We start from the raw sequence: 27,777 nt of genomic DNA, 5'->3' as shown, positions 1-27,777 counted from the left end.
GGGATAGCAGGACTTTCATATGAAGAAAGACTGGATCGACTAGGCTTATACTCACTGGAATTTAGAAGACTGAGGGGGGATCTTATTGAAATGTATAAAATTCTAAAGGGATTGGACAGGCTAGATGCAGGAAGATTGTTTCTGATGTTGGGGAAGTCCAGAACGAGGGGTCACAGTTTAAGGATAAAGGGGAAGCCTTTTAGGACCGAGATGAGGAAAAACTTCTTCACACAGAGAGTGGTGAATCTGTGGAATTCTCTGCCACAGGAAACAGTTGAGGCCGGTTCATTGGCTATACTTAAGAGGAAGTTAGATATGGCCCTTGTGGCTAAAGGGATCAGGGGGTATGGAGAGAAAGCAGGTACAGGGTTATGAGTTGGATGATCAGCCATGATCATACTGAATGGTGGTGCAGGCTCGAAGGGCCGAATGGCCTACTCCTGCACCTATTTTCTATGTTTCTATGACTGAAGCAAAGCATCATGTGCCATGTCCCACAAGTCCAGATCCTGCCACCGCCGGGCCTCCAGACGGGGTCTGTCGCTCTCTGCTTTATAATCAATGGACAGCATACTCATTTGAGCACCCATATCACAAAGGAAACGTCAACCTCAAAGGGTGTCCATACTGAACAACAGACAACCCGAGCATTTGATCCCATAGTGTTCACAGACCTCCGATGTCCTGATGCACTGGGACTGTTGAATGCACCTTGCCGTTCATGGTAAAATCACAGAACCAGTGTTGTCTGGTTCAGAGCCACAGGGGTGAGTCTACCGATCTGCTGAAGGTTCAGCTGACAAATTTGTTGAGACAGGAAAAGGAGAAGGAACAATGCATCTCTGCCTGGCTGAGTGTAGACTATCAGCCATTTTTGCAAGCTCCCAATAATCTTTCACGGGTGTATTAGTGAAAGCTGTACAAAAGCTTACTACATCAGGCATTTGTTGTGTAGAGTTCTTTAAAAAATAACACAAGGAAGGCGAATGTTCAGGAGAGATAAAAAGTGGTCCATTAGTGCTAAAGGTTTAGTGTCACCCAAGTCAGGCAAGGAGAGCAACTGTTCAGGGCACTCAGACTCAAACAGTCCAAAAGTCTGTAATAGGTGAGTTTTCAGAATGACACATTCATCATGTGCAGGCAGGTCTTCTAGTAGACTCAGCACTCTGACTGTAGTGTAACTACTTAGCAATGCTATGAGGTAGTAACATTTGGTACTGTCGGTGGCTGCTCACAGTGCAGACTGGGCTTCTGCCAAGCAAAACCACACATGCTGCTTCCAAAACTCCAGCAGCTTCAAAGCAACTATGTTGGTTTACATGCCACTGAGTAACTCTGGAATTGTCCAAGAATGCTGGAGTCACCGATGTAGGATTTTGTGAATAAAACATATGAGAGTCGTTTTATGTGCTTAACAAAGCCACAGCCCATTACTTCCCTAAGAAACAAACCAAAAGCAGTAGCCTTACACTGACATCATTACATCAGATACCATCTCTTAAAGTGAACACAACAAATTAATGATAGTGTTAGTGAATTACTAGAACAGTTTCTACTACAAACAATGTGTGTCATCTGGCACCCATTACAATATCCTACACCACCTTCAATTACAGCCTTTCAAAGTCATTCACTTCACTCTTTTCTAGGTTGAACTTTATCAGGCACTTCTCAGCCCAGCTCTGAATTCTGTCAAAGTCCCACTGCTAACTACAACAACCCTTCATGCCGTACATAACTCCACCAACCTTCATGTCATCTGCAAACTTACTAACTTACCTTTCCACTGCACCAGCTGACAGAAATACTTTCATGTACTCTAGTTCTTTTTCAATTCTTCTAATGTAATTACTTAACTTTTTAAATTCCACAGTATTCAAACTGGATATCTACAACATGTAATTTAACCCTTAGGATTTAAGAAAATCTCTTCTGTATAATCTACATATTCTGCTAACTCAAGCAGAACTCCATATGCAAACTCAAAGCTTTATACAACAGGTACCTCATTTCTATTCCCTTATATTACAGCTCTCAACTGTCCAAAGTAAATTTATTACCAAAGTATATACACGTTACCATATACAACCTGAGATTTTCTTACAGACATACTTAATAAATCCATTATCACACCATGGGTTTTGGTGAAGGATGCGTGCCCTTATGAAGGTGTGGACTTTAAAAATCAGACGGTAGACCGCAATAGCACATTCAGTGCAAAAGTGTTCATGGTGTGCCAAAAGTACAATAAATATTTACAGTGCAAAAATTCGCAAAATATTAAAAATGACAAAAGAGAAAATACAGATACATACCATCAGACCCTTAAGAATACAGCTCCAAAGCATCAGTCTGAAGTAATACACCTCAACTTACCACACACCCTCTCCCTTCCCCACCTGCAACAACATGAGCCTTTAGGAAAGAATTTTCTTTCTCCAAGAGAAAGGGGATAGTTCGTTCTTTGGAATGCGGTGGGAGTTGTTACCACGAACCTGAATAATTATACAAAAGCCAAAACACTGGATTTCACAATCACAAATGTCCACAAATACATTAATCATAATAAGATCACAATGACATTGCACATTTAAAAACTCAATCAACAATTGACCATATTCCAGGAGTCAGCACTCTTGCCCATCCCCTAAAACGAACTCTTCCACTGAGTCAGCACAGAGCATGTGCCACCACAAACAGGAACCCCACCCTGAAGCAGGAAGCAACAACAAACAGGATGTGTCAAAGAATGCCACAGGCCAGGAGTGTGCAAGTACAAACAAGAAGTGTCCATGCTGCACACTAGCCTAGCATGTGCACCCAGTAAGCATAACATCAACACTGCCAGACAGGGATAATGAGAATTACAGGGCTATCAAGAGGGGGTGGGGTAGGGGGAAGAGGAGAGAAGAAATTACTTGTGGCAGACCCTCTCGGTCACATCCACAATAGAATAATAACCATAAAAGAATCATTGAAAGACCACATCACCTAGATGATCAACCAATGTGCAAAAACAAAACAAAACTGTAAATACAAAAATTATGAAATAATAAATAAACAACCATCAAGTATCAAAAATATGAGATGAGGAGTCCTTAGGTTATGGGAACATTTCAGTGATGGGGCAAATGAAGTTGAGTGAAGCTATCCTTTTTAGTTCAAGAACCTGATGTTGAGGCGTAATAACTGTTCCTGGTGGCAAGAGTTCCAAGGCTCCTGTAACTTCTTCCTGATGGCAGCAGGGAGAAAAGAGCATGGCCTGGGTGGCGGGAATCCCTGATAATGCAGATAGATAGATAGATAGATACTTTATTCATCCCCATGGGGAAATTCAACATTTTTTCCAATGTCCCATACACTTATTGTAGCAAAACTAATTACATACAATACTTAACTCAGTAAAAATATGATATGCATCTAAAATCACCCTCTCAAAAAGCATTAATAATAGCTTTTAAAAAGTTCTTAAGTAGTTTACTTAAATACATTGAGTCCTAACCCCGGCACTTTAACATATCTTACTCCTGGCGGTTGAATTGTAAAGCCGAATGGCATTGGGGAGTATTGATCTCTTCATCCTGTCTAAGGAGCATTGCATCGATAGCAACCTGTCGCTGAAACTGCTTCTCTGTCTCTGGATGGTGCTATGTAGAGGATGTTCAGGGTTTTCCATAATTGACCGTAGCCCACTCAGCGCCCTTCGCTCTGCTACCGATGTTATACTCTCCAGTACTTTGCCCACGACAGAGCCCGCCTTCCTTACCAGCTTATTAAGACGTGAGGCGTCCCTCTTCTTAATGCTGCCTCCCCAACACGCCACCACAAAGAAGAGGGCGCTCTCCACAACTGACCTATAGAACATCTTCAGCATCTCACTACAAACATTGAATGACACCAACCTTCTAAGGAAGTACAGTCGACTCTGTGCCTTCCTGCACAAGGCATCTGTGTTGGCAGTCCAGTCTAGCTTCTCGTCTAACTGTACTCCCAGGTACTTGTAGGTCTTAACCTGCTCCACACATTCTCCATTAATGATCACTGGCTCCATATGAGGCCTAAATCTCCTAAAGTCCACCACCATCTCCTGCTTTCCTGCAACAACACTTCATGTAGATGTGCTCAATGGTGGAAGGGCTTTACCCATGGTGTGCTGAGTCGTAACTACAACTTTTTGTAGGATTTTGCACTTAAGGGCATTGGTGTTTCCATACCAAGTTGCGAAGCAGCCAGTCAATATACTCTCCACTACACGTCTATAGACATTTGTCAAAGTTTTAAATGTCATGTCCAATCTTTGCAAACTGTGCTGGGCCCAGGACAGGTCATCTGAAATGATAACACCAAAGAATTTAAAGTTTCTGACCCTCTGATGAGGACTGGCTCATGGACCTCTGTTTTCCTCCTCCTGAAGTCAATAATCAGCTCCTTGGTCTTGCAAGAGATTATTGATATGGCACCATGCAGCCAAGATTTTTAATCTCCCTCCTATATTTGTCATCACCTTTGAGCTGGTTTATGACAGTTGTGGCGTCAGCAAACCTAAATATGGCATTGGAGGTGTGTTTGGCCTCTGGTTGTAAAGAGTAAGTCCAAACTCTACAGACATGTTTTTCTGGTTTTAAATGGATAATATAATTGAAATATACTTGCTACAATCTTTAATAATTCTTATCCATATTTCTCTCTACACTAACTACATTACCTTTATAAATAAGCTATCAAAGAACAAAACAATGAATAGATGATACCCCACTAATTTATTCTGGGCTCATTGGTCATACTTGGCCTATCTGAGTACCCACACATTATTCTACACATGATCAATCACTCAACCATTGCAGGAGAATCAATAAATTAACTTCAGGTCAATGCAATAAATAACTCAGATGTCACAATGACCACAAAAAGTAGTTCCTTTCTAAAAACATTGATTGAAAACAATATTTGAAGAAAATCAAGCCAAGATTGTTAGTGGGCAAAATTCTCACAACAAGGGCGAGATCACCAAAAACAATTGACAACAAAACCCTCAGACTTTCTTTACAGTGATTCAGAAAACATGTTAAATTTCCACAATCACAATGTCCACTGAATACACAGCTTTGCAGCAAAATAAAAAGACTACAAATTGATGGAACAAAATCATAAGATCAATCTGATCATAAATATAAAATTATATCTTCGGTAATACACCATCCTAAAAAGGAAAATTAAAGGGACATTTTTGCTATTTAACAGGTAATAAACTTTAAAATATTAATTCTTCTTAAACCTACAGTGCAAAAATACAGAATTATCAGCCAAAAATTAATTATTGTTGAAAATACTGTTCATTTTGAAAATTGAATTTCAAACAAACTAGTTGAGGCAAGTGAATCACTTGGAGGAACACACAAGCAGAAGAGCATCCAACAGATTTATTTGACACAAAGTACTTATTTAAAAAGGAATACAACTGAAAAAAATTGAGAAGCACTAAGTACCATTGGAATACTATGGAAAAGATAATGCTTGGTCACTGTTGGTATCAAGACAGTCTTTCCAGGTAAGTAGGGTAAACACTCAGACTACGTAAAATATTTAAATCACATTAATTTTAGATAACTACAAACTGGTGGTATCGTTGACACTTGTTACTAGATAAATCCTGACTGCTTCTTGCAAAATTTCTTTCTATAAAAATATTCAGTAAATAAAAGCAAAACAGGAACAAACTTCCCCAGGCTCTAGCTGGCATCTGTCTCATATAATGAATTCATTGTTTCCACTGGAATATCAATCTCTGCCTTATATACACCCAGTAACCTAGCCTCCACAACTGCATGTGGCAATAAATTCCACGTATTCACCACCCTTTGGCTAAAGAAATCTCTCCGCATCTCTGGTTTGAAAGGGCGCACTTCTATCCTGAGGCTGTGCCCTCTTGTGCTAGACTCTCCCAGCATGGGAATCATACTTTCCACATCTACTCTGTCAAGGCTTTTCAATATTTGAAAGATTTCAAAGAGATCCTCCCTCATACTTCTGAATTCCAGCAAATACAGACTGAGGGCCATCAAACATTCCTTGTATGATAACCCTTTCATTCCTAGAATCATCCTTGTGAACCTCCTCTGGAACGTCTCCAATGCCAGCACATCTTTTCTAAGATTAGGGGCCCAAAACAGTTCACATGCAAGACTTATTGAGAAAGTAAGGAGGCATGGGATCCAAAGGGACATTGCTTTGTGGATCCAGAACTGGCTTGCCCATAGAAGGCAAAGAGTGGTTGTAGACAGGTCATATTCTGCATGGAGGTCAGTCACCAGTGCTGTGCCTCAGGTATCTCTTCTGCGACCCTTACTCTTTGTGATTTTATAAATGACCTGGATGAGGAAGTGGAGGGATGGGTTAGCAAGTTTGCTGATGACACAAAGGTTGGAGGTGTTGTGAATAATGTTGGGTGGCTGTCAGAGGTTACAGCGGGACATTGATAGGACGCAAAACTGGGCTGAGAAGTGGCAGATGGAGTTCAACCCAGATAAGAGTGAAGTGGTTCATTTTGGTAGGTCAAATATGATGGCAGAATATAGCATTAATGGTAAGACTCTTGGCAGTGTGGAGGATCAGAGGGATCTTAGGGTCCAAGTCCATAGGATGCTCAAAGCAGCTGTGCAGGTTGACTCTGTGGTCAAGAAGGCATACGGTGCATTGGCCTTCATGAATTGTGAAATTGAATTTAGGTGCCGAGAGGTAATGTTGCAGCTATATAGGACCCTGGTCAGACCCCACTTGGAGTTCTGTGTTCAGTTCTGGTCGCCTCACTACTGGAACAATGTGGAAATCATAGAAAGGGTGCAGAAGAGATTTACAAGGATGTTGCCTGGATTGGGGAGCATGCCTTACAAAAACAGGTTGAGTGAACTCAGCCATTTCTCCTTGGAGCGGCAAAGGATGAGAGGTGACTGATAGAGGTGTATAAGATGATGAGAGGCATTGATCGTGTGGATAATCAGAGGCATTTTCCCAGGGCAGAAATGGTTGCCACAAGAAGACACAGGTTTAAGGTGTGGGGGAGTAGATACAGAGGAGATGCAAGGGGTAAGTTGTTTTTGTTGTTTTTATTTTTTTTTAAAAAACACAGAGTAGTGAATGAGTAGAGTTTTTTCAAAACTCCTTAGATTCTGGATTAGTTCCTGAGGATTGGAGGGTAGCTAATGTAACCTCACTTTTTAAAAAAAGGAGGGAGAGAAAAACCGGGGAACTATAGACCGGTTAGTCTGACATTGGTGGTGGGGAAAATGCTAGAGTCGGTTATCAAAGATGTGATAACAGCACATTTGGAAAGAGGTGAAATCATCGGACAAAGTCAGCATGGATTTGTGAAAGGAAAATCATGTCTGACGAATCTTATAGAATGTTTTGCAGATGTAACTAGTAGAGTGGATAGGGGAGAGCCAGTGGATGTGGTATATTTAGATTTTCAAAAGGCTTTTGACAAGGTCCCACACGGGAGATTAGTGTGCAAACTTAAAGCACACGGTATTGATGTGGATAGAGAATTGGTTGGCAGACAGGAAGCAAAGAGTGGGAGTAAACGGGACCTTTTCAGAATGGCAGGCAGTGACTAGTGGGGTACCGCAAGGCTCGGTGCTAGGATCCCAGTTGTTTACAACATATATTAATGATTTAGACGAGGGAATTAAATGCAGCATCTCCAAGTTTGCAGATGACACAAAGCTGGGCGGTGGTTAGCTGTGAGGAGGATGCTAAGAGGATGCAGGGTGACTTGAATAGATCAGGTGAGTGGGAAAATTCATGGCAGATGCAACTTAATGTGGATAAATGTGAGATTATCCACTTTGGTTGCAAGAACAGGAAAACAGATTATTATCTGAACAGTGACTGATTAGGAAAAGGGGAGATGCAACGAGACCTGGGTGTCATTGTACACCAGACATTGAAGGTGGGCATGCAGGTACAGCAGGCGGTAAAAAAGGCAAATGGTATGTTGGCATTCATAGCAAAAGGATTTGAGTACAGGAGCAGGGAGGTTCTACTGCAGTTGTACAAGGCCTTGGTGAGACCACACCAAGAATATTGTGTGCAGTTTTGGTCCCTTATTCTGAGGAAAGACATTCTTGCCATAGAGGGAGTACAGGGAAGGTTCACCAGATTGATTCCTGGGATGGCAGGACTTTCATATGAAGAAAGACTGGATCAACTAGGCTTATACTCATTGGAATTTAGAAGATTGAGGGGGGATCTTATTGAAACTTATAAAATTCTTAGGATTGGACAGGCTAGATGCAGGAAGATTGTTTCTGATGTTGGGGAAGTCCAGAACGAGGGGTCACAGTTTAAGGATAAAGGGGAAGCCTTTTAGGACCGAGATGAGGAAAAACTTCTTCACACAGAGAGTGGTGAATCTGTGGAATTCTCTGCCACAGGAAACAGTTGAGGCCGGTTCGTTGGCCATATTTAAGAGGAAGTTAGATATGGCCCTTGTGGCTAAAGGGATCAGGGGGTATGGAGAGAAAGCAGGTACAGGGTTCTGAGTTGGATGATCAGCCATGATCATACTGAATGGCGGTGCAGGCTCGAAGGGCCGAATGGCCTACTCCTGCACCTATTTTCTATGTTTCTATGAATGGGCTGCCGGCAATGGTGGTGGAGGCAGATACAACAGGGTCTTTTAAGAGACTTTTGGATAGGTACATGGAGCTTGGAAAAATAGAGGGCTATGGGTAAGCCTAGTAATTTCCAAGTTAAGGACATGTTCGCCACAACTTTGTGGGCCGAAGTGCCTGTATTGTGCTATAGGTTTTCAAAGTTTCTACGATACTCAAGGTGAACCCTCACCAGTACTTCACAAAGCCTCAGCATCACCTCTTTGCTCTTGTACTCTAGACCTCTTGAAATGAATGCTGACATGGCATTTGCATTCCTCACCATTGACTCAACCTACATGATAACCTTCAGGGTGTTCTGCACAAGGATTCACAAGTACCCCTGCATCTCAGATTCCTGGATTCCACACATTTATTTCTACTACCAAAGTGCACAACGATGCATTTTCCAACATTGTATTTCATTTACTGCTTTCCTGCACAGTTTCCTAATCTAAGTCCTTCTGTATCATACTTGTTTAATCAACATACCTACCCCTCCACCAATCTTCATATCATCTGCAAATTTGGCAACAAAGCCATCTATTCCATCATCTAAATCATTTATATACAGCATAAAAAGAAGTGGTCCCAACACCGACGCCTGCAGGACACCACTAGTCACTGGCGGTCAACCAGAAAGGGATCCTTCTATTCCCACTTGCTGCCTTCTACCAATCAGCCAATGCTGTAACGTCTAACCATGTTAGTAACTTTCCTGGAATACCATGGGCTCTTCTTAACTTAGTAAGTAGCATCATGTGTGGCACTTTGTATATTTGGACTTTCAGAAGGCCTTTGACAACATCCACTGCATCCTCTTTAGCCATCCTACTTGTAATCTATTCAAATAATTCCAACAGATTTGTCAGGCAGGATCTTCCCTAAAGGAAACCATGCTGACTTTGTACTATCTTGTCCTGTGTTACCAAGTACTTCCTCACCTCTTCTTTAACAATTGACTCTAACATCTTCCCAACCACAGAGGTCCTACATCCACTCTTATTTCTCTTTTATTTTTAACATACTTGAAAAAACTTCTACTATCCACTTTGATATTATTTGCTAGCTTGCTTTCACATTTCATCTTTTCTCTTCCAATTATATGTTTTAGTTGCTCTCTGTAGGTTTTTAAAAAACTTCCCAATCTCCTATCTTCCCACTAATGTTGCTTTGTTGTATGTCCTTTCTTTTGCTTTTACAATAACTTTGACTTCCCTTGTCAGCCATGGTTATACTATTTTACCATTTCAGTATTTCATCATTTCTGGAATACACGTGTCCTGTACCTTCCTCATTTTTCCCAGAAATGCATGCCATTGCTGCTCTCCTGACATCCCTACCAGCAGCCCTCCAATTTACTTTGGCCAACTCCCCTCTCATATCACTGCAATTTCCCTTACTCCACTGAAATACTGCTACATCAGACTTTACTTTCTCCCAGTCAAATTTCAAGTTGAACACTGGTTCCTAAGGGTTCTTTTACCTTAAGCTCCCTAATTGCTTCAGGTTCATTACATAACATCCAGTCAAGTATAGCTGATCTCCTAGTAGGCTCAATGACAAACTGCTCTAAAAAGCTATCTCTAAGGCATTCAACAAACTCACTCACTTGAGATCCATTACCAACCTGATTTTCCCCAATCGACCTGCATATTAAAATCTCCCATGACTACCATAACTTTTCCTTTTTGACTCTCCTTTTCTATTTCCTGTTGTAATCCGTGGTCCACCTCCCGGCTACTGTTCAGAGGCCTGTATACAACTGCCATCAACATCCTTTTACACTTGCAGTTTCTTAACTCAACCCACAAGGTTCAACATCTTCCGATCCTATGTCACATCTTTCTACTGACTTGATGCTATTCTTTACCAGCAGAACCACACCATCCCCTCTGCCTCCAATATAACGTGTAACCTTGGACATTCAGCTCCCAACTACAACCATTCTTCAGCCATGATTCAGTGAAGTCCACCATATCATACCTGACAATCTGTAATAGTGCAACAAGACCATCCACATTATTTCTTATATTACATGCATTTAGATACAACACCTTGAGTACCATATTTGCTACCCTTTCTGATTCTGCATCCCTAATGATTTGACAGTCAGCCTGTTGGCTGCAATTAAGTCCCATCACCTGCCTGCCCTTCCAGACAATCTGACTGCACGCTATCTTTACTTTTTTTTTTTACTATCGGTCCTATCCTGAGGACCTTCACTCCAGCTCCCAACACCCCCCCCCCCACCAAGTTAGTTTAAACCCTCCCCTACAGCTCTAACAAACCTATCCGTGGGAATATTGGTCCCCCCTCAGTTTCAGGTGCAACCCATAACTTTTGAGCAGGTCATACCTCCCCCAGAAAAGATACGAATTATCCAAGAATCTAAAGCCTGCCCCCTGCACCAGCACCTCAGCCACGTATTTATCTGCCAGATCATCCTGTTTCTACCCTCACTGGCACGTGGGACAGACAGCAATCCAGAAATTACTACCCGGGAGGTCCTGCTTTTCAGCTTTCTGCCTATCCCTCTAAATTCTCTTTTCAGTTGCTTTTCCTTCCAATGTCATTGGTACCAATATGTATCAAAACATCTGGCTGCTCCCCCTCCCTCTCCAAAATGTTGTGGATGCAATCTGAGACATCCATGTCCCTGGCACACAGAATAGTACTGCACAGTACAGGCTCTTCGGCTCACAATGTTGTGCCGACCCTTAAACCCTGCCCCCATATAACCGCTCCACCTTAAATTCCTCTATATACCCGTCTAGTAGTCTCTTACATTTCACTAGTGTATCTGCCTCCACCACTGACTCAGGCAGTGCATTCCATACACCAACCACTCTCTGAGTGAAAAACCTTCCTCTAATACCCCCCTTGAACTTCCCACCCCTTACCTTAAAGCCATGTCCTCTTGTATTGAGCAGTGGTGCCCTGGGGAAGAGGCGCTGGTTGTCCACTCTATCTATTCTTCTTAATATCTTGTACACCTCTATCGTGCCTCCTCTCATCCTCTTCTTATCCATGATTTGGTCTTTTTTCACACATTGGATATGTTGTGTGGAGTTTTTCCATGGTTTCTGTGTGTTTCTTTGTTTTGTGGCTGCCTACAAGATGAATCTCAAAGTTGGACAGCATAGGGCAGCCTTTCTCCACCTTTTTGCCCTAGGAACCCTTGAAATAATTTTCAGGTCTCAGGGCACTCCTGCATAAAAATGATTATATCTACACCTTTCTGTACGTTAGCGCAATCAGCAAGTTGTATATTTAATAATCCAAAAATAATTGTCAACACGCTTTTGAGTTGAGAATGAATTTTTGAAAAAAAGGTAGTTAAGCTTAGCTTACCTTTCTTGAAATTAACCTCTTTCTTTCTCTTTCATAAATTTTAAAAAAGCTCATCAGGTAAACATAATAAATTTCTATTAAATAACTGGCTTAAGCCAAAATGGGATTTAATTTTTCTAAAGTTAGGCTTGGTAGATCTAATTTAAATAAAGGTTGGAAATTGATTTTACTTAATGTTATATACATGAAAATTTATTGACAATGTTGAATAGTATAATTACTAAAAATCATAAGCCAAAGCAATCTGAATGAAAATATAGCCTAAGACACAATTTTATACAAGTCTTTGAAAAAAAACATTTTCTTACTAAGTGAATTTAAAAATACAAACACGAGGAAATCTGCAGATACTGGAAATTCAAGCAACAAACACAAAATGCTGGTGGAACGCAGCAGGCCAGGAAGCATCTATAGGAAGTACAATCAAAGTTTTGGGCCGAGACCCTTCGTCAGGACTAACTGAAGGAAGAGATAGTTGCAAATCTCTTACTATCTCTTCTTGCAGTTAGTCCTGACGAGTCCTAACTGCAAGAAGAGATGGTAAGAGATTTGAAAGTGATTTGAAACTAACTCTTCCTTCAGTTAGTCCTGACCAAGGGCCTCGGCCTGAAACGTTGATTGTACTTCCTATAGATGCTTCCTGGCCTGCTGCGTTCCACCAGCATTTTGTGTATGTTTCTTACTAAGTGACATGCTCAGGCTCAAATATAGGCCCAGCATGCGAAACCTGTGCTTATAAGAACGCAAGAGCAAAACAAATAGGAGCAGGAGTCAGCCATCTGGCCCATCGATCCTGCTCCATCATTCAATTAGATCATGGTTGATCTGACCACGGATTCATCTCCACCTACCTGCCTTTTCCCCATAGCACTTAATTCCCCTACTATGCAAAAATCTACCCAACTTTGTCTTAAATGTATTTACTGAGGTAGCCTCCATTGTTTCATTGGGCAGAGAATTCCACAGATTCACCATCCTCTGGGGAATGCAGTTCCTCCTCATCTCCACCCTAATCTACTCCCCTGAATCTTGAGGCTATGTCCCCTAGTTCTAGTCTTGCATTCCAGGTGCTTATTTTTTGCTGCACAAATACTCACTTTTGGGTCGAACTTGAGATAAGCACACGCAGATTGCATCTTCGACAGAAATGAGGTCATCTATTTCCTTGTTCTTGATGGTTGTCACACAAGAAAAAGATTGCTCACACATGCAAGAAATTGAAAACTGCAGCAAAATATTCATTGCTTTCAGACACTTTTTGTTTACAGAAATCCAAAACTTGCCCAGGGACAAATCAGTAAATCTCATCCTGAGTGCACGATCAGACTGCCTCTTACAAATTTCTTCTTCTCTCAAAGAGAAGTTCTCCGACAAGGCAGAAGATTCGGAGAAAGGATCCCTCACTCAGTCTTACACTTGTGTTGAAAGGGAGGAAAAATACTGTTTAATTTTCTTCTCAGTTCTTCTAGGTGGCTTTCAATAACACTCGAGACTTTCTGATCCTTTCTCACTCTCAAGCCCCAGCAGCAAGTGAAAACACTTCAAGATTTCCTTTTACAACCTGACTTTTCCAAAAATTCAGTTTCCTTTGAAATCCAAAACATTTTCTCCAAGGCTCTGTAGAGACTTATTCAACTGGTTCATATGATAAAAAATGTCTGCTAAGTAGGCTAGTTTCTACAGCCATTCTTCATCTTCAAAGCACTCAGCAAAATCTGGCATGCTATTTTCTTGAAAGTACTCCTGCAAAACATCTTTCAGCTCAAACACACTATTGAGAACTCTTCCTCTGCTAAGCCACTGGATTTCTGTATGTAGCAGGAGATCGGTGTGCATGTTGCCCAGGTTTTCAGTTTTTAAAAAAATATTCTAGTGAACTGCTCTTTGTTTAATGAAGTCAGCCATTTTTGTAGCATAATCCAGAACCTTTTACATTTCACCTCCATGAATTTTTGACATCAGCTGCTCTCTGCGAAAAAAGGACATTGTGCCAAGAGAAACGAAACCACTCATGGAGCCAAATGTCGATGGAACACCATCAGTACAGATGCCAACACAGTTCCTCCAAGACAGGCCTTCTGTTTCCAGATAGGAAGACAAAACATAAGAGCATAAGAAATAGGAGCAGGAGTAGGCCATCCGGCCCATTGAGCCTGCTCCGCCATTCAATAAGATCATGGCTGATCTGTCCATAAACTCAGTTCCATCTACCTGCCTTTTCCCCATAACCCTTAATTCCACTGCTATGTAAAAATCTATCTAACTCTATCTTAAATATATTCAGTGAAGAAGGCTCAACAGCTTCCCTGGGCAGAGAATTCCACAGATTCACCACTCTGGGAAAAACAGTTTCTCCTAATCTCCATCCTAAATCTTCTTTCCTGAATCTTGAGGCAACGTCCCCCAGTTCTAGTCTCACCAACCAATAGAAACAACTTTCCTACTTCTATCTTATCCATCCCTTTCAAAATTTTGAATGTTTCTATAAGATCCCCTCTCATTCTTCTGAATTCCAGAGAGTATAGCCCCAGGTGACTCAATCTCTCCTCATAGGTTAACCCGTTCATCCCTGGAATAAACTTGGTGAACCTCCTCTGCACTGCCTTCAAAGCCAGTCTATCCTTTCTGAAGTATGGAGACCAGAACTGCACACAGTACTCCAGGTGCAGCCTCACCAGTACCCTGTATAGTTGCAGTATCACCTCCCTGCTCTTCAATTCAATCCCACTAGCAATGAAGGCCAACATTCCATTTGCCTTCTTAATAACCTGTTGTACCTGCAAGCCAACTTTTTGCAATTCACGAACAAGCACTCCCAAGTCCTCTGCACAACAGCATGCTACAATCTTTCATCATTTAAATAATAATCTGCTCTTCTATTATTCAATTCCTCTAGCAATGAAGGCCAACATTCCATTTGCCTTAATAACCTGTTGTACCTGCAAGCCAACTTTTTGTGATTCATGAACAAGCACTCCCAAGTCACTCTGTGTAACAGAGTGCTACAGTCTTTCACCATTTATATAATAATCTGCTCTTCTACTATTCCTTCCAAAGTGGATGATCTCGCATTTACCAACATTGTATTCCATTTGCCAGACCTTGGCCCACTCACTTAACCTATCTATGTCCCTCTGCAGACTCCACATCCTCTGTACAATTTGCTTTTCTACTCAGTTTAGTGTCATCAGCAAATTTTGCTACGCTACACTCAGTCCGCTCTTCCAAATCATCAATGTAAATGCTAAACAGCTGCGGGCCTAGCACCGACCCCTGCGGCACCCCACTCACTACTGACTGCCAACCGGAGAAACACCCATTTATACCAACTCTCTGCCTTCTATCGGTTAACCAATCCACTATCCATGCCAAAACACTTCCTCCGACTCCAAGCATCCATATCTTATTAATAAGTCTCTTGTTCGGCACCTTATCGAACACCTTCTGGAAATCCAAGTATACAACATCCACGTGTTCCCCTCTATCCACTGCACTCATGATGTCCTCAATAAACTCCAGCAAGTTTGTCAAACAGGACCTGCCCTTTCTGAATCTATGCTGCGTTTGTCTAATGGAACAACTCCTTTCTAAATGTTACGCTATTTCTACCTTAATGACAGCTTCAAGCAGTTTCCTGACTACAGATGTTATATATCTGTAGTCGCCTATAGTTGCCCATCTTTTGCCTACATCCTTTTTAAAAAAGTGGCGTGACATTTGTTGTCATCCAATCCGCCGGGACCTGCCCAGAATCTAGCGAATTTTGGTAAATGATTACCTACATGTCTACTATAACCTCCACTAATTCCCTAAGCACCCTGGGATGCATCCCATCAGGACCAGGGGACTTATCTACCTTCAGGCCCTCTAGTTTGCTCATCACTATCTCTTTAGTGACAGTGATTTTATCACAGTCTTCACCTCCCATTCCATCCATAACATCCTTCTTTAGTATATTAGATGTGTCCTTAACAGGAGGATATGCGATACTACCAAGTAGACCAATCCTAGTTATTGAAGTCCGCATCGCCGCGATGCGGTTACATTTTTGGAGAGGTGCGCGTCAGGCTATGACGTAGGGTAGAGCGTAGGCTACATGGCTACGCCGTACCTACAGCGTTCATTTGACACAGAAGTATAAATCAGCCTTTATGGTCGAAATGACAATAAAAAGTGACTTAACTTGAACTTGATTATTTACAAATCTTACAAATGCAAAAACAAAATACTTATTGGTGAAATCTGTTGACTCATCAACCTGGATAGAGAAACTGCTGTTCTACCAGCTTATCTCACACAACCTCTTCAGGTAAGATAAGAAAAACCACCAAGGATATTTCCTAGAAGAAAATGCTCAGAATTCTGCAAGTACGAGGCCAGGAAAATTACCATTTCTTGTGCACACAAAAATATACAATGTTGAAGACACCAAACAAAAATCACAGCTGGAAAATACTTGCATTTTAACATCCATTGTAGGCAGAGATTTATTTGCTGAACAGTTAAAACAACACATTGTGTTTATTTGTGAACTCACTTATGCTCAAAATTCCATGATTTTAAATCACCACATAAACTGATTTACATCCAAATACACCCATAAATGCAGACTGAACACCAAAACATTTTCAAGATGATGTTATCTGCAAAAGCACATGATGCTCGATGTCATTACTAATTAGTTAAATGTTCTAATTAAATATTCTGATATGCATACAGAACAATTACAAAATTAGACAATTTAAATTGGAGGGAAACAGCATGCCAGTACTGTCACTACCTTGAAATCCTAGCCATAAGAAAAGAACAGTATTTGATATATTGTGAAAATAGTATGGATTAAATATGATGGTTCAATTCATCTACACAGTAGAATTTACTACAGTAAAATACAGGTTAGTTTCCAAATACTGCAGAAAAAGTATTTTATTAACTATAACAAACATCAAGTAGAAGCTAATAAGCCTGGTGAACCTACCATATGCAGTCATTGTGCCAACGTATGGTCCATCAGCTACATTTTGGTTTTCTTCTGCCAATGCTTTGATATATCGCTTACTAAGGTCCAGAATCTGCTCACGAAGCACAGCACTACTTTCATGCTGCGTCTGTTGTTGAATCGTAAAGTGCAGAAGCATCATTCCCCATATGAATCCAAATGCTACCAGAAAGAACCCTAGTTTTTGTGAAGATAATTTCCACAGATGAAAGGTCGCCATTGTTTTCAACAGTTAAGATATAGTGAAATAATGTACATGATCCAACAGATTATGTACCCACAATAATCTGTTTATGTCTATACAGCATTTGATGTAGGGAAAGTATTTTCAATTTGATAGCCCAGATAGGTCTGTACTGCTCATTCTTGCCTAGAACAAAAAAAAGAAAATAAATATTATACAAAAACTGATAAAAAAAACACCTGTTTAGAAGTTCAAATACCTACAAGTAACACTCTTTAACCATAACTCCAATTTATCTGAATTACTTCCAGATAAAGAAGAATGTGTCAGTTAGTGTATCAGATCAGGCACTGTTTCAAAATTGTTGAGAAATCCTTAGGAGTTGGATAAATAAAGTGATCATTTTAATTGGAAAACTATTTGATTATTAATTTTCATTGGAAATTACATTTAATTTAAAAAAAATCTACATCATTGATTTATATTGGGCAGTCATGTAATCAATCAATGCTAACTGGTGATACAAAACTAGCTGGCAATGTGAGATAGATGCAGAGGTGCTTCATGGATAGTGATATCGATAGGTTCATTGAAAACAGGCAAGGAAATAAAAACTGGAATAAAAATGTAAGAGTTAGGATATCTTAGGTAGCAAAAGACAGAAAGGTGGAACATAGAGGTAGGAAAAGGGAGGAGGTCCTGGAAACAGACTATAGGGAGTTAGGAAGGATGTTGAGAAGCAGGACCTCAAAGGTAATAATCTCAGGATTACCACCTGTGCCACACAACAGTGAGTATAAGAACAGAGTGAGGTGGAGGATAAATGAGTGGCTGAGGATATGGAGCAGGGGGCAAGGATTCAGATTTCTGGATCATAAGGACCTCTTTTGGGAAAGGCGTGGCCTGTACAAAAAGGACGGGTTGCACTTGAATCCGAGGGGGACCAATATCCCAGCAGGGAGGTTTGCTAAAGCTCTTGGGAAAATTTTAAACTAGAATTGCTGAGGGGTGGGAACAGAACTGAAAAGATGGAGGAAAGGGCGATGGCTCACAAATGGAGAAAGCTTGGAGACATTGCAAGACGGAGGATAGGCCAGTGATAGAGAAGGGATACGCTCAGACTAACGATTTGAGATGTGTCTATTTTAATGCAAGAAGTATCATGAACAAAGCGGATGAGCTTAGAGCATGGATCAGTACATGGAGGTATGATGTTGTGGTCATCAAGGAGACTTGGATGGCTCAGGGACAGGGATGGTTACTTAGAGTGCCAGGCTTTAGGTGTTTCAGAAAGGACAGGAAGGGAGACAAAAAAGGTGGGGCACCAGCACTGCTGATCAGAGATAGTGTCATAGTTGCAGAAAAGGAGAAAGTCATGGCAGGATTGTCTACCGAGTCTCTGTAGGTGGAAGTTAGAACCATCTCGGATCGCAAGATCCTGCAGCGGATAGTGAGGTCAGCTGAGAAGATCATCGGGGTCTCTCTTCCCACCATCACGGACATTTACACTATACACTGCATCCGCAAAGGAAACAGCATTATGAAGGACCCCATGGACCCCTCATACAATCTCTTCTCCCTCCTGTTGTCTGGGAAAAGGCTCCGATGCATTCGGGCTCTCACGGCCAGACTATGTAACAGTTTCTTCCCCTAAGCTATCAGACTCCTCAGTAACCCAAAGCCTGGACTGACACCTTGCCCTATTGTCCTGTTTATTATCTATTGCAATGCCTGCACTGTTTTTGTGCACTTTATGTAGTCCTGTGTAGGTCTGTAGTCTGTGTTGTTTTCTTTTTTTTTTACGTAGTTTAGTCTAGTTTTTGTTCTGTGTCATGTAACACCATGGTCCTGAAAAACGTTGTCTCATCTTTGCTATGTACTGTACCAGCAGTTATGGTCGAAATGACAATAAAAGTGAATTGACTTGACTTGACTTGACTATAATAACTCTACTGGGTGCTTTTCATAGAACACTCAATAGCAATAGGGACATCAAGGAGCAGATAGGGAGACAGATTCTGGAAAGATGTAATAATAATAGGGTTGTTGTGGAGGGAGATTTTAATTTCCCAATTATCAATTTGCATGTCCCTAGAGCGAGGGGTTTAGATGGGGTGGAGTTTGTTAGGTGTGTTCAGGAAGGTTTCCTGACACAATATATAGATAAGCTTACAAGAGGAGAAGCTGTACTTGATCTGGTATTGGGAAATGAACCTCATCAGGTGTCAGGTCTCTCAATGGGACAGCATTTTGGAGATAGTGATCACAATTCTATCTCCTTTACCATAGCCAGAGAGGGATAGGAACAGACAAGTTAGGACAACATTTAATTGGAGTAAGGGGAAATATGAAGCTATCAGGCAGGAACTGGGAGGCATAAATTGAGAACAGATGTTCTCAGCGAAAAAGAGGATAAGATGTGAGAGAATAGGACCAATCAAGTGTGATAGTGGAAAAGTGTGTATGGAACTGGAGGAGGTAGCACAGGTACTTAATGAATACTTTGCTTCAGTATTCACTACGGAAAAGGATCTTGGTGATTCTAGTGATGACTTGCAGCAAACTGAAAAGCCTGAGCATGTAGATATTATGAAAGAGGATGTGCTGGAGCTTTTGGAAAGGATCAAGTTGAATAAGTCTCCAGGACCAGATGAGATGTACCCCAGACCAGTGTGGGAGGCAAGGGAGAAGATTGCTGAGTCTCTGCCAATGACCTTTGCATCAGTTATGGGGACGGGAGAGGTTCCAGAGGATTGGAGAGTTGCAGATGTTGTTCCCTCATTCAAGAGAGGGAGTAGAGATAGCCCAGGAAATTATAGACCAGTGAGTCTTACTTCTGTGGTTGGTAAATTGATGGAAATGATCCTGAGAGGCAGGATTTATGAACATTTGGAAAGGTATAACATGATTAGGAATAGTCAGTATGGCTTTGTCAAAGGCAGGTTGTGCCTTACCGGCCTGACTGAATTTTTTGAGAATGTGACTAAATACATTGATGAAGGTAGAGCAGTAGATGTAGTGTATGTGGATTTCAGCAAGGCATTTGATAAGGTATTTTATGCAAGGCTTATTTAGAAAGTAAGGAGGCATGGGATCCAAGGGGACATTGCTTTGTGGATCCAGAACTGGCTTGCCCACAGAAGACAAAGAGTGGTTGTAGACAGGTTATATGCTGCATGGAGATCGGTGACCCATGGTGCACCTCAGGGATCACTTCTACTTGTGATTTTTATAAATGACCTGATGAGGAAGTGGAGGGATGGGTTAGCAAATTTGCTGATGACAATGGTTGGGGGTGTTGTGGATAGTGTGGAGGGGTGTCAGAGGTTACAACGGGACATTGATGGGATGCAAAACGGGGCTGAGAAGTAGCAGATGGTGTTCAACCCAGTTAAGTGTGAGGTGGTTCATTTGGTAGGTCAAATATGATGGCAGAGTATAGTATTAATGGCAAGACTCTGGACAGTGTGGAGGATCAGAGGGATCTTGGACACTCAAATCTGCTGCGCAGGTTGACTCTGTGGTTAAGAAGGCATACAGTGCATTGGCCTTCATCAACCATGGTTTGAATTTAAGAGCCGAGAGATAATGTTACAGCTATGTAGGACCCTGGTCAGACCCCATTTGGAGTACTGTGTTCGGTTCTGGTCACCTCACTACAGGAATGCTGTGGAAACTACAGAAAGGGTGTAGAGGAGATTTACATGGACATTGCCTAGATTGGGGAGCATGCCTTATGAGAATAGGTTGAGTAAACTTGGCCTTTTCTCCTTGGAGCAGCAGAGGATAAGAGGTGACCTGATGGAGGCAAACACGAGGAAATCTGCAGATGCTGGAAATTCAAGCAACACACACAAAATGCTGGTGGAACGCAACAGGCAAGGTGTAGCCATGGGCACTTGCATGGGTCCCAGTTATGCCTGCCTTTTTGTTGGCTTTGTGGAACAGTCCATGGTCCAAGCCTATAAGGGTATCCGTCCCCCTCTTTTCCTTCGCTACATCGACGACTGCATTGCTGCTGCCTCCTACACGCATGCTGAGTTCATTGAGTTCATTAACTTTGCCTTCAACTTTCACCCTGCCCTCAAATTCCCCTGGTCTGTTTCTGACACCTCCCTCCCCTTTCTTGATCTTTCTGTCTCCATCTCTGGAGACGGCCGATCTACTGATATCTACTATAAGCCTATAGACTCTCACAGCTACCTGGACTATTCCTCTTCCCACCCTGTCTCTTGCCACCCTTCTCACAATTCCTCCGTCTCCGCCGCATCTGCTCTCAGGATGAGGCTTTTCATTCCTGGACAAAGGAGATGTCTTCCTTTTTTAAACAAAGAGGCTTCCCTTCTTCCACCATCAACTCTGCTCTCAAACACATCTCTCCCATTTCCCGCACATCTGCCCTCACCCCATTCGCCCATCACCCCACTCAGGATAGAGTTCCCCTTGTCCTCACCTACCATCCCGCCAGCCTCCAGATCCAATGTATAATTCTCCGTAACTTCCGCCACCTCCAACGGGATCCCACTACCAAGCACATCTTTCCCTCCCCCTCTTTCTGCTTTCCGCAGGGATCGCTCCCTACGTGACTCCCTTGTCCATTCGTCCCCCACATCCCTTCCCACCGATCTCCCTCCAGGCACTTATCCTTGCAAGTGGAACAAGTGCTACACCTGCCCTTACAATTCCTCCCTCACCACCATTTAGGGCCCCAGACAGTCCTTCCAGGTGAGGCGACACTTCACCTGTGAGTCGGCTGGTGTGGTATACTGCGTCCAGTGCTCCCGGTGTGGCCTTTTATATGTTGGTGAGACCCGACGCAGACTGGGAGACCGTTTCGCTGAACACCTACACTCTGTCCGCCAGAGAAAGCAGGATCTCCCAGTGGCCACACATTTTAATTCCACGTCCCATTCTTATTCTGATATGTCTATCCATGGCTTCCTCTACTGTCAAGATGAAGCCACACTCAGGTTGGAGGAACAACACCTTATATACCGGCAGGGTAGCCTCCAACCTGATGGCATGAACATTGACTTTTCTAACTTCCATTAATGCCCCTCCCCTTCTTACCCCATCCCTGATATATTTAGGTTTTTTTTCCTCTCTCTGCCCATCACTCTGCCTGTTCTCCATCTCCCTCTGGTGCTCCCCTCCCCCTTTCTTTCTCCCTAGGCCTCCTGTCCCATGATCCTTTCCCTTCTCTAGCTCTGTATCCCTTTTGCCAATCACCTGTCTGGCTCTCAGCTTCACCCCACCCCCTCCGGTCTTCTCCTATCATTTTGCATTTTATCCTCCCCCTCCTACTTTCAAATCTCTTACTATCTTTCCTTTTAGTTAGTCCTGACGAAGGGTCTCGGCCCGAAATGTCGACAGCACTTCTCCCTATAGATGCTGCCTGGCCTGCTGCGTTCCACCAGCATTTTGTGTGTGTGACCTGATGGAGGTGTATAAGACGATCAGAGGCACTGATCGGGTCGATAGTCAGAGACTTTTTTCCCAGGGCTGAAATGGCTAACACGAGAGAGCATAGTTTTAAGGTGCTTGGAAGTAGATACAGCGGAGATGTTAGAGGCAAGTTTGCTTTTTTTATGCAGAGCATGATGAGTGCGTGGAACGCACTGCCAGCGATGGTGGTGGAGGCGGATACAATAGGGTCTTTTAAGAGACTACTGGATAGGTACATGGAGCTTAGAAAAATAGAGCGCTATGGGTAACCCTAGGCAATTTCTAAGTAAGGACATTTTTGGCACAGCATAGGTTTTCTATGTCTCTAAATTTTTAAATACTCAGATCAAAAAGGTGGTGGTGCTCAGAGGAAGTTGGCTATGGAATTATGTAAAAGTGGAGTTTAGCCAGCCAGTGGTGTAGTGGCATCTACACCAGAGTTCGAGACGAATGGTGCGGGGTTCAAATCCAGCCGGCTCCTTGCACACTTTCCATCTGTGTTGCGTTGAGGTCAACTCGGCCTCATAAAAAAAAGTTTAAAATGCTAAAGAAACAGCAAGGTTGCCGCTCAATGTGCCACAAGGCGCGTAAAGGAACAACTAGTTGTGCTACCAAGGAATATTTGCCATACAGAAGTCCAGTAGCTAATTTTTAAGACTGTGTGTTTGCCTACATGAGGGCAGATTAAGCAGCTTAGGGCTGTACTTCCAAGTTCAAAACAATGAGAAATGATTAGACATTCATGACAAAGATAAAAATAAACATCTTCACCCAGAGGGGTGATGAATATTTGGAATTCTCTACTCAAGGGGGCTGAGAAGGCTCAAATACTCAATATATTTTGGACAGTTTAGTGTATTTTTAAATTTAGAGGAACCATGAGAAATAGACTTGTGAAGGAAAACGGTGAAGTACAAGGTCAGCCAGGATCTTAATGAATGGCAGAGTAGGCAAATAGTGCTCAAATGCCCAGACTTCCTTCTATTTCTTATGACTGTATTTGCTGAAATAACATCTTAAGCCACAAAATACAGTTAGCAGACAAATTTGCTCAAGCTTTTCAGAATTTATGATTTTCTTATACATTAAAGTCCTTGGCAAAAACCAGCTATAATCTAGTGGAGCAGGCATGAAGGAGACAGTGGCCACTACTACTTCATTTAGAGCTAACTTACCAGATGCCATGACCCAAAGAGACCATTCTTCTGTGAGATTTTATTAAAAATGTACAGTATATTCATACAATTTATCAAAATTAGAATAACACCATTTAAGTATTTATAAATGACTACTGTCCACTTGAACAAAATATTCAGTAAATTCTACAATGAGTTATTTAGATTTGCTGAAGAAATCAAAAATTCCTGTCTGTGTGGTTATACATGCTCTGTGTTGCAGAGACACCAAATTGAAATTCTCAGCAAATTACTATTTTTTGTCAATCTATTAAATTGACCAATGAAGCACTATGGTTATTGGTCACCTGTGCAGAGTTTATCAAAGATACTATCACAAGTCATGTCAAATTACTTTCGGGACAAAAATAATTTTAAATTATTGAGCATGATTTTAACTGTAACCCTCCCCCCAAAAAAATGGAATTTTATCAGCTGCAAATTTTACACTGGAATTGTTTTGTTGGAATAACAAATTCCAATACAAATAACGTGCATTCGTTTTCCAAATGATCTACATCATGTGATACAGCGTTAACATTCTTTTATTTATATTTGCAGTGTTCTAAAGTGCAAGTATTTAATTCACTTTCCTACCTTTGTGCCAAATTGCCTTACCATTTTCACATTGTTATAAATGAGTGGGTTACTATAAAAAATAAGCCTCTGTTCTGCACCCTCCCATTTCTATTCCCCTCCAAATAAAGTCATTGCATTGTTGTGCATGTTAGAATCAGTTCGCAATCAGCATTAAATTATATCTGCCTTTTTTTTTTACGTCTGCTCCATTTACTCTTGTTTCAAGAACATCTTCAACCTTTCACTGCTGCAGGAGGAGGTTCCCAACTGCTTCAAAAGGACAACATTTATACCAGTGCCCAAGAAAAGCAGTGTGAGCTGCCTTAATGACTATCACTCAGTGGCATTCACATCTATTGTGATGAAGTACTTTGAGAGGTTGGTCATAGCCAGAATCAACTCCTGCCTAAGCAAGGATCCGGACATGCAATTTGCCTATCGCCACAATAGGTCTACAGTAGATGCAATCTCAGTGGCTCTTGGAACACCTACATCAGGCTGCTCTAAGCTCAATGTTCAACATAATCGTACCCTAAGCAACCTCTACTCAACAAACTCCAAAATCTGGATCTTTGTACCTCCCTCTGCAACTAATCCTTGACTTCCTCACCTGCAGCCCACGTCTGTATGGTTCGGAAATATCAAGGATGTGTGCTTAGCCCACTGCTCTACTCTCTACACCCACAACTGTGTGCCTAGACACAGCTCAAACACCATCTATAAATTTGCCGATGACAACTCTTGTTGGCAGAATTTCAGATGGTAACATGGAGGGAGGAGGCATACAGGTGCAAGATTTATCAGCTAGTTGAGTGGTGTCACAGCAGGAACCTTGCACTCAATGTCAGTGAGAACTGAGGAACTGATTGTGGACTTCAGGAAGGGGAAGTCAAAGGAACACACACCAGTCCTCACAGATAGATCAGACGTGGACAGGGTGAACAGTTTCAAGTCCCTGGATGTCAGCATTTCTAAAGATCTATTTTGGGCCCAATTATAAAGGCAGCACAAGGGTGGTTACATTTCATTAGGAATTTTAGCAGACTTGCTATGTCACCAAAGACACTCGCAAATTTCTACAGATGTACTGCGGAGAGCATGCTAACTGGTTGTATCACTGTCTGGTGTGGAGGGGCCACTGCACAGGATGGGAAAAAGCTGCAGAAAGTTGTAAACTCAGCCAGCTCCATCATGGGCACTAACATAAAAAACACCTTTAAAAGGCGATATACAAAACAAACGTCACGACATATACCAGTTAATATTACATGATTAAACGGACAGCCCAGCGCATCTGCGGATGTGAACTTCCCTCTATTGTGGATATTTACAGCAGCAGGTGCGTAAACAAGGCCTGAAAAACCATCGGGGACACCAGTCACCCCAACCATAAACTGTTCCAGCTACTTCCGTATCGCCGCATTAATGCAAGGACCAACACGATACGGGACAGCTTCTTTCTACAAGCCATTAGACTTATCCACAAGTCCGTACATTGCGACGGAGTCATCAGGCAACCACTGTTACACCCTTACGTTGTGGGACGGTTTAAGACTTAAATAAATTCAGATGTGCTTCTTTCCTCTCGTACGATCATGGGATCCGTATAATCCGAGTGGAGGATGTCACTAAATGCACGTCCGTGATTCGGTTCTTCCACTTACGACACGAAAACCAACCTTGCCACTTCCAGCAGCGAAGGAATGTGCAATTGGTAGGAAGATGTTCCGTTCAATACACACCCATAAACTGACTGCACTGAGCAACCTTGGAGAGCTCTTTGCTCACGATCTGATTTTAGTTCACGCACTCACGCTATTCCGACGCCTGTGAGCAGACAGGCTTTCCCTTTGTTGCTTTTCACAAGTGATCAATAAATACGGGCTGTCAGCTCAACGATAAACAGCAAACCCAACATTTCCGCTTCCTCCATAAAACACAAGCCAAGCCGAGTTTAGTTAAGAATTGCACAACAAAAAAAAACAAATATTGCAAAAATATGCATCCCTGGAGCCGAAACTGCAGGAAAGCCTCGAGGAGAGAAAAAAAGCCAGGCTTCAGCGCGGTTTTCATGCTCACCTGTCCACAAACAAAAACATCACAGCTTTCATTCTCGAACTGAAATTAAACACCGCTTTTATTCTTTTCCGCCTTCCTTACCCTTTCTCTTGCTGTGAGCGCGGGATTTGGGCTTTAATTTATTTCTCACGGCAGCAGAGTCCCCGTTAAAGCACAAGCTGCCGAGAAACGCCAGTAGGCGTACTGCGCATGCACCAGTCCGGTCGCCGGAGGCCGCGCGGAGTGCGCCACTGCGCATGCGCTACTCTGGCAGCTGGGATCGCTCGCTATGTTACCACTGCGCATGCGCTTCTCCGATAGGGTCGCTCGGTACGTTCCCACTGCGCATGCTCTACTCTAGCAGCTAGGGGCGATGTTCGCTCTGCACATGCGCTATTCTAGCCGTTGGGGTCCTTTCGCGAGATAGCATTGTTGGTTTCTTACCTGGTTTCCATCACTCCGATCCCCTCGGAAATATATTTTTTAAAAACGTTAATGGCCCCTCTCTCCACGTAGTATCAACCCATGTGGCGCGTTCCGGGAGGGCGAGCCCAGCCAATATCTCGTACAACAGGAAACATCGCCGCGCACGCGGTCCTGGACCGCCCTTGCTTCCTGAGCTCTCTCGCACTCAACCTACATCGACGACAACAAGATTTTATCAGTGCTTGAGCAGTCATGCGCGTCAGCTGAGTTCCTTCAGGTCCCGCTGCCGCTGCGCACCATGAAATAATACCGCCCATCGGTCAGCTGAGTTCCTTCAGGTCCCGCTGCCGCTGCGCACAATGAAATAGTGCCCCCCATCGCTCAGCTGAGTTCCTTCAGCTCCCGCTGCGCCCTTCAAGGCAGCACTGCCATTCAATGTGATCATGGCTATCATCCACAATAAGTACCCCATTCCTGCCTTCTCCCCATATCCCTTGACTCCCAAGATCTTAAGGCACAAACTAACGGAGATGGGAGTAGACTCTCACATGGTGGATTGGATAGTGGACTACTTGACAGATAGACCTCAGTATGTGCGGTTGGGAGACTGTAGGTCTGACACGGTGGTCAGCAGCACAGGAGCGCCGCAGGGAACCGTACTCTCTCCGGTCCTGTTCACCCTGTACACATCAGACTTCCAATATAACTCAGAGTCCTGCCATGTGCAGAAGTTCGCTGATGACACGGCCATAGTGGGGTGTGTCAGGAATGGACAGGAGGAGGAGTATAGGAAACTGATACAGGACTTTGTGATATGGTGCAACTCAAACTACCTGCGTCTCAATATCACCAAGACCAAGGAGATGGTGGTGGACTTTAGGAGATCTAGGCCTCATATGGAGCCAG

The 27,777-nt window shown here is 42.5% G+C and overlaps 1 protein-coding gene across 4 annotated transcripts in view; it reads right to left on the bottom strand.

Moving 5' to 3' along the window:
* The window catches only part of mgat5 (alpha-1,6-mannosylglycoprotein 6-beta-N-acetylglucosaminyltransferase), a 220,700-nt gene extending 193,511 nt beyond the window's left edge, over nt 1-27,189 (bottom strand). Inside the window, exons 1-2 of one of the 4 annotated variants that reach the window (XM_073047601.1) lie at nt 26,890-27,189; nt 16,984-17,374 (exon numbers count right to left, since the gene is read on the bottom strand). In XM_073047601.1, coding sequence (XP_072903702.1) covers nt 16,984-17,224 — 241 coding nt within the window. In that variant the 5' untranslated portion in view covers nt 17,225-17,374; nt 26,890-27,189. Of the gene's footprint in view, nt 1-2,315; nt 2,415-16,983; nt 17,375-26,466; nt 26,662-26,889 lie in introns of those variants that run through there. The other 3 variants (XM_073047602.1, XM_073047603.1, XM_073047604.1) reach the window with 3 other exon arrangements.
* Between the last annotated feature and the right edge of the window lie 588 nt (nt 27,190-27,777).

This window comes from Hemitrygon akajei, chromosome 5 (genome assembly GCF_048418815.1).
Source record: "Hemitrygon akajei chromosome 5, sHemAka1.3, whole genome shotgun sequence".
Classification (NCBI taxonomy): domain Eukaryota; kingdom Metazoa; phylum Chordata; class Chondrichthyes; order Myliobatiformes; family Dasyatidae; genus Hemitrygon; species Hemitrygon akajei.
The sequence above is the reverse complement of the archived record's forward strand: the minus strand, read 5'-3'. Positions and strand labels throughout refer to the sequence as shown.